This window comes from Dama dama, chromosome 24 (genome assembly GCF_033118175.1).
Source record: "Dama dama isolate Ldn47 chromosome 24, ASM3311817v1, whole genome shotgun sequence".
Taxonomy (NCBI): Eukaryota; Metazoa; Chordata; class Mammalia; order Artiodactyla; family Cervidae; genus Dama; species Dama dama.
In genome coordinates this window covers 20,811,156-20,824,194 of record NC_083704.1, presented here as the reverse complement: position 1 = coordinate 20,824,194, position 13,039 = coordinate 20,811,156, and the positions used below count along the sequence as shown (strand labels likewise).

At 53.8% G+C, this 13,039-nt stretch overlaps 1 protein-coding gene and 1 long non-coding RNA gene across 3 annotated transcripts in view; one reads left to right on the top strand and one right to left on the bottom strand.

Annotated features, from left to right (window-relative positions):
- ANO10 (anoctamin 10) overlaps positions 1 to 2,727 on the top strand; it is a 203,607-nt gene extending 200,880 nt beyond the window's left edge. For both annotated transcript variants that reach the window (XM_061127911.1, XM_061127910.1), the window contains one exon: positions 2,370 to 2,727. In XM_061127911.1, the coding sequence (XP_060983894.1) occupies positions 2,370 to 2,438 (69 nt within the window). In that variant the 3' untranslated portion in view covers positions 2,439 to 2,727. The remainder of the gene's footprint in view (positions 1 to 2,369) is intronic.
- LOC133045675 (uncharacterized) lies at positions 412 to 2,355 on the bottom strand. Its single transcript, XR_009690308.1, has 4 exons — positions 2,163 to 2,355; positions 1,439 to 1,824; positions 727 to 849; positions 412 to 531 (listed from the first exon to the last, which is right to left on the bottom strand). It is a non-coding gene; the product is annotated as an uncharacterized LOC133045675 (long non-coding RNA).
- Positions 2,728 to 13,039: the final 10,312 nt, after the last annotated feature.

Genomic DNA, 13,039 nt, shown 5'->3' with positions numbered 1-13,039 from the left:
ATGGAGGAACTTGGAGGGCCTGGTAAAGTTCAGAGAGTCCTGGCTCCCTCTACAAACCATCATGATGGCATTTTATCATCTCAGGGAGGGACCGAGTATGCGTTTAACAAGGTCCAGGGACCACAGCACCAAGTAATCATCAAGGTTCCTTCAGATCAGAACTTTTATGCTTCTAGAGTTAGTTCTGCTAAAGCCCCCCATTTCGCTGGAAGGCGAGGAGGATGTGGGCAGTTTCATTAGGAGTTCCGTGACCGCACACTGTGAGGGGATGCAGACCTGTGAGCAGTGAGAGCAACTGGGTGACCCGGGGGAGCCGTCTCAAGGCCACGTGGCCTCCAACCCCATCTCTCAGGCAGCAGCCGTGGAGACCTGCCCCGATTGTGCAGGAAAGGCCGGCGCGTCACTCACTGACCTCTCATGCGGTTTAACGCTTCACCTTGGGCAGGCGGGCTGTGGCAGTGTGTTTCCTCTTTGGTTTGTCTTTAGGGTCTTAAGGTCTGGTCCTACTCTCTGCTCAGCAAGCATATCCAGCTGGGGGTGTAGAAGACAAGGGGGAGACAGGCTGAGCCCCAGCTCCTCACCCACCACGGGCAATGTGGCCTTTGGGCATCACAAAGCCCATGAGATAGATGGAGCCCTGCGGGACCTGGGGTGGGAGCCAGGTCGGGGGAGGGCTGGCCCAACCCAGGGGCCGAGGGGATGGAGGGTCCCAGCTGAGATCCCTACCCTTGATCCAGCCACGCAGTCCAGTGTGGACCCTGCCTTCAGGAGCTGCCCTCAGCAGGGCAGGCACTGCAGGTGGGGGTCACCCAGCCCGGTGGGTTCAGAGTCTCTTCCCAGGCCTAGGAGCTGGAAAAAGGCATCTCCAGAATTAGGTCACTTGCAGAAGGGTTGTTCAGGGGAGAGGGCTTATCCCCAGCCACACACACAGATAGGGGCTGCTGTCTGCACCTGGAGGGGAACCTCAGAGGCGCCTTTCAATCAAAACTCGTTTCATTAAAACCCATTGTGGAGATTTCCCTGGCAGTCCAGTGGTTAAGACTTCGCCTTCCAGGACAGGGCATGCAGGTTCAATCCCTGGTCAGGGAGCTAAGGTCACATGTCTTTTGGCCAAAAAACCATAACATAGAAACAGGAGCAGTATTGTAACAAACTCGATAAAGACTTTAAAAAAAAAACACCACATTATGATTTTCCTTCCCATATGGAGGAGGACTCCTGGCTGTTTGATTCTGTGAGAAACCTGGGAATATTTTATCCTCATCAGTTTAGATTTTAATTTCTGATGGCTACTCGTCAAATTCTGTTCCCCAACCCCTTTTTCTCGCTCATGAAAAGACATTTGAAAGGTCTCCTAAACCCAGGGCAAGAGAGATGAGGACTGTCTGGAGTGAAGGGGGCCTTTAGAGCGGAGCAAGAGACACAGACTCTGACTTACCGTCTTCAGAGGGGTCTCCTCCCCAAAAGCGGAGGGAGTGTGCGTCGTGTCCAGACGTGTGGCATCAGGGCTCCCAGGAGGGCAGCTGGGGACCCAGGCCCCAGCCGTGTTTGTGCTCAGATAAGCTATTATCAAAAATCTGTGTGTGTGTGTGTGTGTGTGTGAAGTCAGATTCCAAAGGCGTAATTGATTCAGTCAACCGTGCAGAGCTGTGCTCACGTTTCCAGCACCCACAGCAGAGGTGTCCGGGCCCCGCGGCCGGGTGGGGCCCCAGGACTGGAGCCGGAACGCTCCCTCCTCACAGGCCGTGGTCCTGGGTGCAGACCCCTTCCTCGGACACGTCCCTCTGAGCCTTCACAGGGTGTCCCCGATGCTCCTGGATGTAGCTGTTGGGACAGAGGGCTGGTGAGACGTCCGCTCTTCTGGAGCCTCTGCTCTGGGCCAGGAGCTTCAGGGGCGGTCACCCCAGCATCAGCCTGCAGGGTGTGCACCTCTCACCCATGGAGCGTGTGTGACACGAGGCTCAGCGGTCACACTTCCGAGGTCACTCGGTGTGCAGGGGCAGAGCACGGACTTGGCCCCACATCAGGCTCCAGCCCCCAGCCCGTGGTTCCCCGCCTTCTCCTGGAGGTCCAGGGGGGAGGAGGTGCCAGCTGCTTCTCACTTCAGTGTCTGTAAAAGCCCCGCTGAGCTGGGCGCACACACACATTCCACCCACACCTACCGTTTCCCCCTCCTCTGGGTCAGAAACAGGCTCCGGACTCGCAGGACACCTCGGGCCGCATCAGTGGTCCCGGCTCCTCAGTTCCAAGTGTGCGTCCCTGGACCTGAAGGAGCAGCGCCAGGCGTCTCCCACAGAGTGTGCGCTGGGGGCACCCTGAGGGCCTCCACCCAGGCTCGCGTGGCTCACCATGTCATGTTCTCTCAACAGCAGATGAAGCTCACAGCCGAGAACCTGAAAGAGGAATGCAGGGAAGGCGGGAAGGAGAAGGCGTCCTGAGGGTGGACCCACTTCAGGCTCCTGCCCGAGCCCCACACCCACTCCGGCCGCCTGACCTTGCTCCAGAGCCACCAGGGCCCAGCCTCGCATATGGACCAGCCACCAGCTCCGCACACCATCCTCAGGGTGACTGTTGGCCGATGGGGGTGGCATCCAGCCGAGCCCCCGCTGGGAGAACGGGCGCCAGTGAGACGGCGTTTCCACACTCCTGGCTCTGTCCTGCAATAAGTTCACAAACCCTTCATCGACAGAAAGTGCCCACCGAGCTATTAAAGGCCCCGTGCACGTCTGACGTCTCCTTCCATGTGTGTAGACAGAGCAGCCCCCCTGCTCTGCACCCGGTCGTGCAATGGGGGGCCCTGAGGGGAGGCTGGGCCCCTGCTAGAGCCTGCGGAAGCCCCGGGTGCTTGGGACACAGCTGCGTGGGGGTGCGGGGTGCCCGAGGGGCTGCAGTGCCCTCACAGGCGCAGTGGCCCCCAGCCCGCCTTGGCTTCCTTTCCCACCAACGGCTGCTCAAACCACCCCAGGGCCCAGCCAGCCCTGCCCCACGGGGCCTGCGGAGCCGGGCATCGTGGCCAGTGGGACCTTCCTTTGGGAAGCTGGGCGCTGCCGCCGGTCAGGGGAAGACGGGGAGGGTAGGCGGTCTCAACCAGTCTCCCTCCTTCCGGGGCCCGGCCCCTCGATCCCCGCCTTCTCATCCAGATGGGGGTGGCTGCAGCAGACCCGCTTCACACGGGTTTTTGGAAGCCTGACTCTCCTGTCTGCCCCTTGTGGCTGTTCTGGGGGTCCTGCCAGCCCACCTTTACCAGTGTGGACCCCCGTGGTCAGCCTTGCCCTGCCCACCCTGGGCTCAGCCCCCTCCACGGCACAAGTCCTCCCTGGTGGATACTTTCTAGAACACGCTCCCGGGTCAGAACACCAGGGACTGGTAGCTTCCACTCCAGTCCTGAGCTCCCCAGAGCCGCCCCACAGTCCCAGCCAGGGTGCCCCGTGTTTCCTGGGAAAGGAGAAAGTTCAGGTGGGTCCTTGGACCCAACTCCATCTCCCCCAGAGTGGGCTTTGGGGACAGTCACATGAGCACGGGTGGGGGGCGGTGGGTTTGGGGTGTGGACCCCATGGGCTCATCTCCCACCTGCGGGCTCCCAGCGGCTCCTGGCGGCGCCCCCCGCCCCACATCAGCGTGGACCCAGGCTCCCTGCACGTGACTGTCCTTCCCAGAAGCCTGCCCTGCCGTTCCTCAGCCTGACCTGGCAGAACCCATCACTCAGCCAGCACTAAAGCAGTCCTGCTCGGGGCACAGGGGACCCGGGGGTCAGCCTGGACGCACAGGACCTACCTCCACTGGGGCGCGTTCCGGGGCTGCGGAGAGGACGGGCGTGGGAGCCGCTCCAGTGGTGTCCATGGGGCTGGCAGGAAGCGGATCCGTGTGGGCCCGCCAGGCCCCGCAACTTGTCTGCGTCCTGTGCTCAGAGAGGGTGGCGTCCGGCTCCTGGCAGGCGCCCAGGAACAGGGCTGGAACAGACCACGGTGCCTCACAGGTGATGGTCTTGTCACCGTAACTGACCCGAGACAGACCCGGGGGACCCTGTCCCGCAGCACACCAGGCTCACGTGCATGACGCGGACGACCCCTCGCCCCCGAGCACTGTCTCCTCCCAGCTCGGCCCCCTCCCGTCCCCTCCTCCTGGCCTCACCCCATGAGCCCCAGGCCAGCCTCAGACCCAGCCCCCCGCCCTGCTAGCCCTGGGACCCTTGTGCTCCCCCTGCCCGGCTCTGCTGCTTCCGGCCCCTGGGGTGACCCACAGGTCGTCCCCCGTGCCCCCCATCCTCCCCGACACCCACGGTGAGCGCCCCCTCCCGCTTCTCCTAGCCCGCCTTTTCCCACAGGGCTGACAGGAGCTGAGGCATCGCCTGCCTGAAACAGAGAAGACCCCCCCCCCCGCCGAGGTGGAGCCGAACCCATAAAGAAACAGTGCTGGGAGGAGACCCCAGCAGTGTGTCCGGACCAAGCAGGGAGCAGGCGGATGGAGTGCGGAGCCCCCCGGGCACACAGCCCCCTCGGTTCTCAGAGGGCGTGCGAGGCCTCATCCACACGACGGTGACCTGGGGTCTCCAGACCCAAGCCAGGTCACCAGACGGTTCTGCGTGGGCAGGTCCCCAGGGAGGAGCCCCGGACAGAGGTGACGCCGTCCATTCCCTGCCGGGGGGGTCTGAGCCAAGCGAGGCGGGCGCAGCTGCACGGAGGCCCCTGGAGACCAGGTGGAGCCCACAGCCTCCCCCGACTGCCTCCCTCCACCCGCCTCCCTCGGGCGTGAGGTCCAGACTCCCCCAGTCCATACACTGCCAGTGGGCCCTGCCGGATTCACCGCTCAGCCAAGCTGCTCCCTCTCACGCCACCAGCAGGACGCTCAGTTCTGCCGCCGACACCCGCTGGGGCCCCGGGCGGGGGCTGGGCCAACAGCGACCGATGGGCGCTGCCTTGCTCTCCACGGTCAGGCCTGGGTGGGGTGGGGGCAGGTAGTGGCCCGCTCCCTCCCCGCTGGTGGCCACACTCCCTCACTCCCCACCAGCAGCTCAGAACCAGAACAAAGACCTGAGAACAAATCTGTGTCCTCTGGTTTTAGGCACGAAACCAGAAGCAAACGGTTAGACATGCCGAGCCCTCCCGTGAGGCTGGCAGCCTGGAGCCCCTGCCGCCCTCGGTATGCCCGCCAAGCTCCGGTTTCTCCTCCCGCCTGTTTTATAGACGAAGCTGAGCCACAGGGACCTCGGTGACCTCCCCGACCTCAGCGGCGTGGCCAGGACGGCGCACAGCCCAGCTCTCTCCTCGATGCTGACCCTGAGCTCCAGCCGCTCACCCAGGTTTACTCCGAGCCCCGCAAGGACAGCAACGGTGAGCTGTGAGCTGCTCAGCCAGGCCCAAGCACGGGCCCCGTCCCCGTGCCCCACCCTAGGGTGGCCTGAAGAGAAGGGGCCTGACAGAAGCCGGGGCCACCAGGGACTGGAGGGAAGCCGTGGCCCCTCCGTGGGGGCGGCTGGGTCCTCGGGCCTCTCCGTCAGCCTCGGGGCGCCAGCCTTCCCCCCGGCCTAACCAGAGGCCTGTGTGTGGTCTCTGCTGGCTGCAGAGGTAGGCGCTGGGGGAGGGTGTCAAGTCAGGAGGAGCCCCAGCCAAGGCCAGCACCTGGGGGGCAGTGTGACCAGCGGCAGCAGCTGGGCCGCAGCGTGTAGCTGCAGACCCCGCAAGAGAACCTGCACCCTGATCAGTGCGACGCTTGGCGCCACCACCCAGGCCTGAGCAATGGGGTTTTGGCAGTTTGGCCTGGAACTCTCTGACCAAAGAGACTTTCCAGTTCGCTTTCCATCACTGATGACCCACGCCCCCCACGACCCCTCGGGAAGCCCCTGGCTAACTGGGCGGGTGAGAGGCAGAGCCACATCCTGCGGGAGGGAGGGGGCGCTGGGCTCCCTGCTCAGGGGTCTGTGAGCCTCAGCCGTCAACTGACCAAGAAGAGGGACGGTGGTGGTTTTCCTTGAGCTGCAGCGCAGATCACGAGGACCACGTACGTGTGGCCTCCTCTCCAGACCTTCCTGGGTGCTGGCGGACTCCCCCAGGGACAGGAGAACACGGCTCCTGCCACTACCCGTCACCTCCTGTGGGAGGACGCGGGGAAGGCACAGCCAGCTAAGTCCGGTCTGCTGATGCTCCAGGGGGGCACGGCACCCCCACCCCCGGCACAGGCACAGGCCGGCATGGCCAGCCCAGGGTGTGAAGACTGTCATTTGCTCAGTACCAGGAAAATCATGGTGCAGACACAGATCCACGCCGCCCTTTACATAGCTGTCTGGCCATAAACAGAAAACAAGGGCTTCCACCCTAAGGGAGGCTGAAGAGCCAATGACAGCGGCCGCTGCCCCTCCAGCCCCAGAACGAGACCAAAACAAGGTGCTGCTTAACACACCACAAGCTTCCTGGGGCCCAGACCCCGCTCCTCAGCCCAGCCTGTTCCCAGGTGGCGGGTCCCAGGGGAGCCTCAGCCGCTGGAACCCCCAGGACACGCTGCGAGACCAGGTCTCCCCCTGCGTCTAGATCCTTCTCTTCACGAGGGTAACGTGCTGCCCTCAGGACCAGATGTGTCACCGAATTTGGAACAGTTCAGGAATTAGAAAGGTGATGAGATGCACAGAAATCTGCCATGTAGGAGCTCTAGTGTGGTTCACAGTGGACCCCAGAGCCCACAGGTTTAATAGGGCTTTGCCCAGCCTTCTGGAAGGTCAGAGGTCAACCACCGTCTCATCTCTCCCCAAGCAGGAGGTGCCCCGGGGCGGGCTCCGGGGTGAGATCAGCGCTGTGCCCACGGGCAGACCCCATGCCTTCCTGAACATGTCCCCACGGCCGGCCTGCCCCTCCCTTTCTGGGGGCGCGCCGAGTAACGCCCACACACTGCCTCCCCGGCCAGCTCTGCCCCGCCTCGGGCAGCCCTGCTGCTCGCCCCGCTCACCCCAGCACCTGGCCGCGGCCTCAGCGCTCGCCTGCTGCTCTCCCGCTCTGCGGCTCCACTCCTGGCGTCCTCAGGCTTCCTCTCAGCCCCACACGGGAGGCAGCCCCCAGGCTTCTGCCTCTAGCCTTGGCTGCTCTCTCTGGGCCTCTGCTCTCGCCAAAGCCTCCCATCCTCACGGCTGAGACCACCTCCTTCACACCTGCAGAATACAGACCTAACCCCTCAGCCTGGTGCATAACCTGCAGGGCCCAGGGCAAAATGAACGCACAGCCCCTCTTAAAAAGTTTCAAGAATCTCAGGACAACAAACTAAGAGGAGAGCATTAAACCGAGACAGGGCCCTTCTGAGCAGGGTTCCCGGAGTGACAGTGGGACGCTGACTCTGCCTTCTTCCCATCCTAATGCTGCTGTTCCACCCAGCAACGCTCTTTCTAGCCATGCCCCATTCTTCCAGGCTCCCAATCCACAAATTCTGGAGTCCCTGTGAAGGGATAACGCAGTCAAGAAGAACAGTGGGTTGTTCTCTCCCCCGTGGCTCACACAGGAACTCTGGGCTCGAATCCTGCCCAGCTCCGCTTCTGCACTCCCCACCCTCCTCCCCTCTGCCTCCCGCACCCCCTCCCTGACTCCCCCGTTCCTGGAACTCCCAGGAGCACCTCCCAGCAGCACCCTGGGACCTGTCACCATCTCAGATGGGCGTCTGCTGCTAACTGGAAGCCCTGTTTCTTCCCCAAGGGCATCATGAACTCACAAGGACCAAGATTCCAGTTTGTTCCTCTTCTTACTTGCCAACCTTTGGCACTCTGCTGAGAGAGAGATGTCCGGGGTACAAGTGACTCCCCAGCAGTCACAATGCACCTGGCTTCTATTAGCTCCAGAAAGACCAGATCCCACATCCCCTTCTCAACTACCCCTCGCCAGGCCCATAACTCTGAGGGACCCAATCCCTGCTGGACTGCAGGGCAGAGGGGGCCTGAAGTCTGGCATATCCCTGGCACAAAGAGCAAGCCTTGTGCATCAGAATCTGTGGCCTAAGACTGAGTGCTGATCAATACACATTTTCAGGCAGAAAATTACCTGAAGCTGGAGAAAGAAGCCCCAGGAAGGCAGGAGACTGACTGACACTGAGAACTTACGCGAAGCTGGGAAGAACTCCTGCTGCCCCAGACAGAGTGGAAAGACTTTGGTGGACTGCTTACAAGGGCAGTGCCTCCGTCATGGGCAAGTCAGTCCTAAAAGACCTCTCTGGATCTGTCCTAACACTTTAAAAGCAAGACCCAAACTGGAACAACTGCAAATAACCCCATGCCAAAATGAAATCCAGCACTTTTTACATGAGTACAAAATCCAGCATTCAACAAAGTGAAATTCATAGTGACTAGCACTGCAATAAAAAAGCTAGAATTCTATACCCAATGAAAATATCCTTCACAAATGAAGTACAAATGCGTTTTCAGACAAGCAAAAGCTATCAGAATATATTGTCAGCAGACCTGTAATATTACAAATTTAAAGTTCTACAGGCAGAAGGAAAATACCAAAATGCAGATTTTTACAAGAAAATGAAGAGTGATGGAATCAACAAAGATTTTGGTAATAAAAGACTTTCCCCCCATTTCATCTCTTAAAAAGAAAACTGCCTAAAACAAACTCATGTGTGCAAGTATAAAAATAAAATGACAACAAAAGAAGAGGAAAAAAATTGAAGTGTAGAGTTGTAACATTATATTCTATAAGGAGCATTAAGGTAGATTATGTTTGTATAAAATCAGTATACCATACACACACACACTGCCCCCCCAAACAGCAACCACTAAAAAACGAAGAGAAGCATAGCCAATTAGCCAATAAAAAGTGCTAGTTAAACCAAAAGAAGATGGTAAATAAGAGAAAAACAAATATGAGTCAAGTAGAAAACAATTAGAAGATAGATTTACACTCAACTATGTTGACAATTACACTAAAGCTAACTGGTCTGAATAAATCAGTCGTCCCCAACCTTTCTGGTACCAAGGACCAGTTTCGTGGAAGACAATTTTCCCAAAGATTGGTGAGGGGGCTGAGGGGGGATGGTTTCATGATGATTCTCATAAGGAGCACGCAACCTAGATCCTCTGAGTGTGCAGTTCACAGTAGAGTTCACACTTCTACAAGAATCTAAGGCCACCACTGATCTGACAAGAGGAGGAGCTCAGGAGGTAATGTGAGTGATGGGGAGAGGCTATAAATACAGCAAATACATTTGCTTGCTCACCACTCACCTGCTGGTGTGGCCCTTTTCCTAAAGGACCACAGACTGGTACCCATCTGTGGCCCAGGGGTTGGGGACCTCTACTTTAAATATAAGGCAAAGACTTGCAGACTGGACAGAAAAGCAAGACCCAGCTACATGCTTTCTATAAAAAGACTGCCCAAAAAACCCCTAAATTCTCATTTTAAATATAAAGATACATATAGAGCTAAAAATAATATACAGCTAAAAATAAAATATACTCCCGTAAGTAAAAAAGAAAAAAAGAGAACGGCTTTCTCGTTATCATACAAAGCAGACTCCAGGATAAAGAATTATTTACTAGGGATAAAGAGGAACACTTCCTAATGATGAAAGGGATCAATTCATGAAGACTTAACAATCTTTACTCTAACAACAGAGTTTCAAAATTTGTAACATGAAACTGATAGAATTAAAAGGAGAAATGGGCAAATCCACAACTGCAGTTGGATGTCAACACTCCTATCTCAGTAATTTATATGGGGCAGAAAATCAGTAAGGATACAGAAGACGTGAATACCATTATCAACCAAATTACTGACACGTACAGAACATACACAACACTGTATCAACAGCGGCACTTCTCAAGTACTCACATAAGCATTCACCAAGACAGGCCATTGGTAAGGGCCATAAAATGAATTTCAGTAAATAAAAAAAAATTTAAGTTGCACAAAGGACAATTTCTGACTAAAACAATTAAACTAGAAATTAGTAACAGGAACTTATGTGGAAAATCCTCAAATGTTTGGAAATTAAACCCCTTTTAAAACATGCCATGACTTAGCTTTTAGAAGGATCACTCACAATGCTGAATGAAGAAAAGAGACAAGGGCAAAATTGGTGAAACTCTTTAAGAGGCAAGTAATGATGGTGTCATGGACCATAATGTTAAAAGTGGAGGCAGTGAGGTGTCAATATTTGAATGATGAATAAGATGTGCTGATGGATTAGATGCTGGGATCAAAGAGTGAGTGTTGACACCAAGATATTTGACTTGTGCAGAACAAATGAAGATTCAAAGTTGTCTTATGAGATGGGCAGCATTAGGAGGGTAAAGATTTGAGGGGGATTAGGAAGGCGTTCGGGACTTGTACAAATTGACTTGCTTTTCAGACGCATCTAAGGAGAGAAATCAAATGGGTAGTTGGAATCTGGCGTTCCTGTGAGATATGGGGGCTAAATATATTTTGGGCTTTCTGTCAGCACAAAGACTGAATGGGATCATCAGGAGACTGTGTGTAGATACAGAAAAGATCCAGAATTGAATCCTGTGGTATTCCAGGTTTAGCAGATGGGAGACTGCGGAGCTAACGGATTGAAGAGCAGCAAGAGAGAAGTCGGGTCCTGAGCAATGCAAAGTTTGCAAGGACGATTCCTTATTAAAGGCTAACGTGGGACTGGAACTCACCACTGTATCAGGGTTTGTCTGGCCGAGGCTGGGCAGAAGTTGAAGATAAAGGGAGAATGTACTAAAGGGTACGAGGTTTCTGTTTGGGTTTATGGTTGTCCAACTCTGAATTTACTAAAATATACTGAACTGTAAAATGTAAATAGGTGGATTATGTGGTATGAGGATTACATCTCAAAGCTGTTTCTAAAAATTGACTATTGGGTTTAGCAGAGGGAAGAGATCACTGCTGACCTTGAGCAAAGCAGTTTTGGTGGGGTGACTGCAGCACTGCCTCGTTGGAAGGGTTCAGAGAGAAGAGGAGGAAGGAGAAAAAGGCGACAATGGCTAGAGAGAGAACAGAAACACTTCTAAGAAAGGGGAATAAAATCATGTTTGTTTTGTTTGCTGTTAGGAATGATCCAATGGAAAAGCAAAGATTGATGGTGCAAGGCGAAGAAAAGAATGACAAGGTCCTCGGGTCTGTCTCCCTGACACCTGTGAAGTCTTCAAGGCCAAGAGAAGGGGCTGACTTGGAATCACACCACCAGAAAAAAGAGCAGGGCAAGTGGATAGAACAGGGCACGTGAATACACAGCAAGGTAGGAAGACAGAAATGGGAGCTTGGGGCAGTTATAACTGCTTTGGTTTATTTATCGGGAGGATGGTGACTGGTTGAGTGAAGAAAGCAGATAATTGGGGAAATACAGTTTAATTAACGGACAGTCCTGACACCCACCTGAGACTTGTGGTCCCGAGTTTAAAGTGAGAACAGTCGCGATTGCATTTTTTCAGTCACATCTGGCGAAGCAGGCACGCACATAGCATGTAGAACGTCGGTCTAACCCAGGCCAGGACTACACCCAGCTGTGTTCATGAGAAGAAACAGAACATGGGACACAGTTTATATTGCTGAACACCAATATGCCACTTTATTATTTGGACTTTTTTTTTTTCCCATTTGTCACATACCTGTCAATGTTTATACAATGAGGAAAATCAACCAGCAGTGGAAGCAACCAGCCAAAATCAGCTGATCATTCTGTACCCTCTTAACACACATCGATCCTAACTTGGAAGGGACATCTTTAGTTTGATTCAGTCTCACGGCTATTCTTAATATCGGTGTCAAGATTGTCACAACTTTAAATACAGATAGAATTGCCAGAAGTACATAATTTTATATATATATATATATAATGTATATATATATATACACACACATACAGAAAAATACAAGACTAATTGTTTTTCCACAATATTTAATTTACACACTACTGTAACTCTAACTTCTGAAGACAGGTTAAGGGGCACAAGAAACTGTTTAGAGCAAGTAAGTCGTTTGGTCCAATATTATCTTAATGGTTATTTGCTCCCTCCCTTTTATGTGACAACATACTATGACATACAACACATGCACAATCATTCACTGATGAACAAAGGAGTAAGACGCCACTCAGACTAACATCTGTCTACCCAGAGGGTCAACCAACCACACACGACTAATAAGGCTATGATACAGCTATGCAGCATAAATGGTCAACACTGCTGATCCTAAAAGTGAGCACCATATATACATCTGAATATAAAAAACGATTGAAAACCAAACACATATGGGTTAGTTAAAAGGTGCCATTCCAAGGCTATACATAATCACAGGAAAAAGTATTTACATTACTTGGAAAACAGCTGCAACAAAGAGTTTATTGCCAATGCCCTTTATAAACTTCTTTCCTACGTTTAATACAGATGTTACGCTCACTATCTATGTGAACCACACATCTTATTTCTGGCCCTTTGTAAGATCCCTGCTCAAGAAATTTCAAGCAAATATGTTCTATGGCTTCACCCACACGTCTATTCTCATAGCTTTCAATTATAAATATCACAATGAACTAGAGCTGTAGCTTAAATGTTATCTAGTCTAGGTCTAGAAAGTAAAATAGGTATTTTGAGTATCATCTTTACTTAGGTTAGTAAGCATACTGTGAAATTCAGAGTTCTGAGTAAAATACATGAATCCTAAAGTAGCAGAGTCGGTGTACACTTGGAGAAACCGTGACCAATGGAATGCGGTCCTTCGCGGCTCTGCCCACTCTACAGACCAGACGACCGTCATTCAGATAGGACGGGACGCTGGGGAGCGTGAGAAAGCCAGAGGGACCGGCCACATCCTATAACCAATGTCACTAAGCGTTGCTTTTAAGACCCTCTGGGCACAGCAAGAAAAAGTAGCATCTGGCCCCTTCCCAAAATGATACTGTGTCCTACAAGATAAAAGCCACGAAAGATGATTATCTGGTCAAGAGTAGTCTTGTACAGGAGTAGTTTTAAAGCAAGAGTTCTTTGATTATTGTTTTGGCAGGAAGGTAAGGTAAAAAACACTTCCAGCAAAAAACAAAAACAAAAAACAAAGCAGGCTTTGTGCATTTTTGTTGGCCG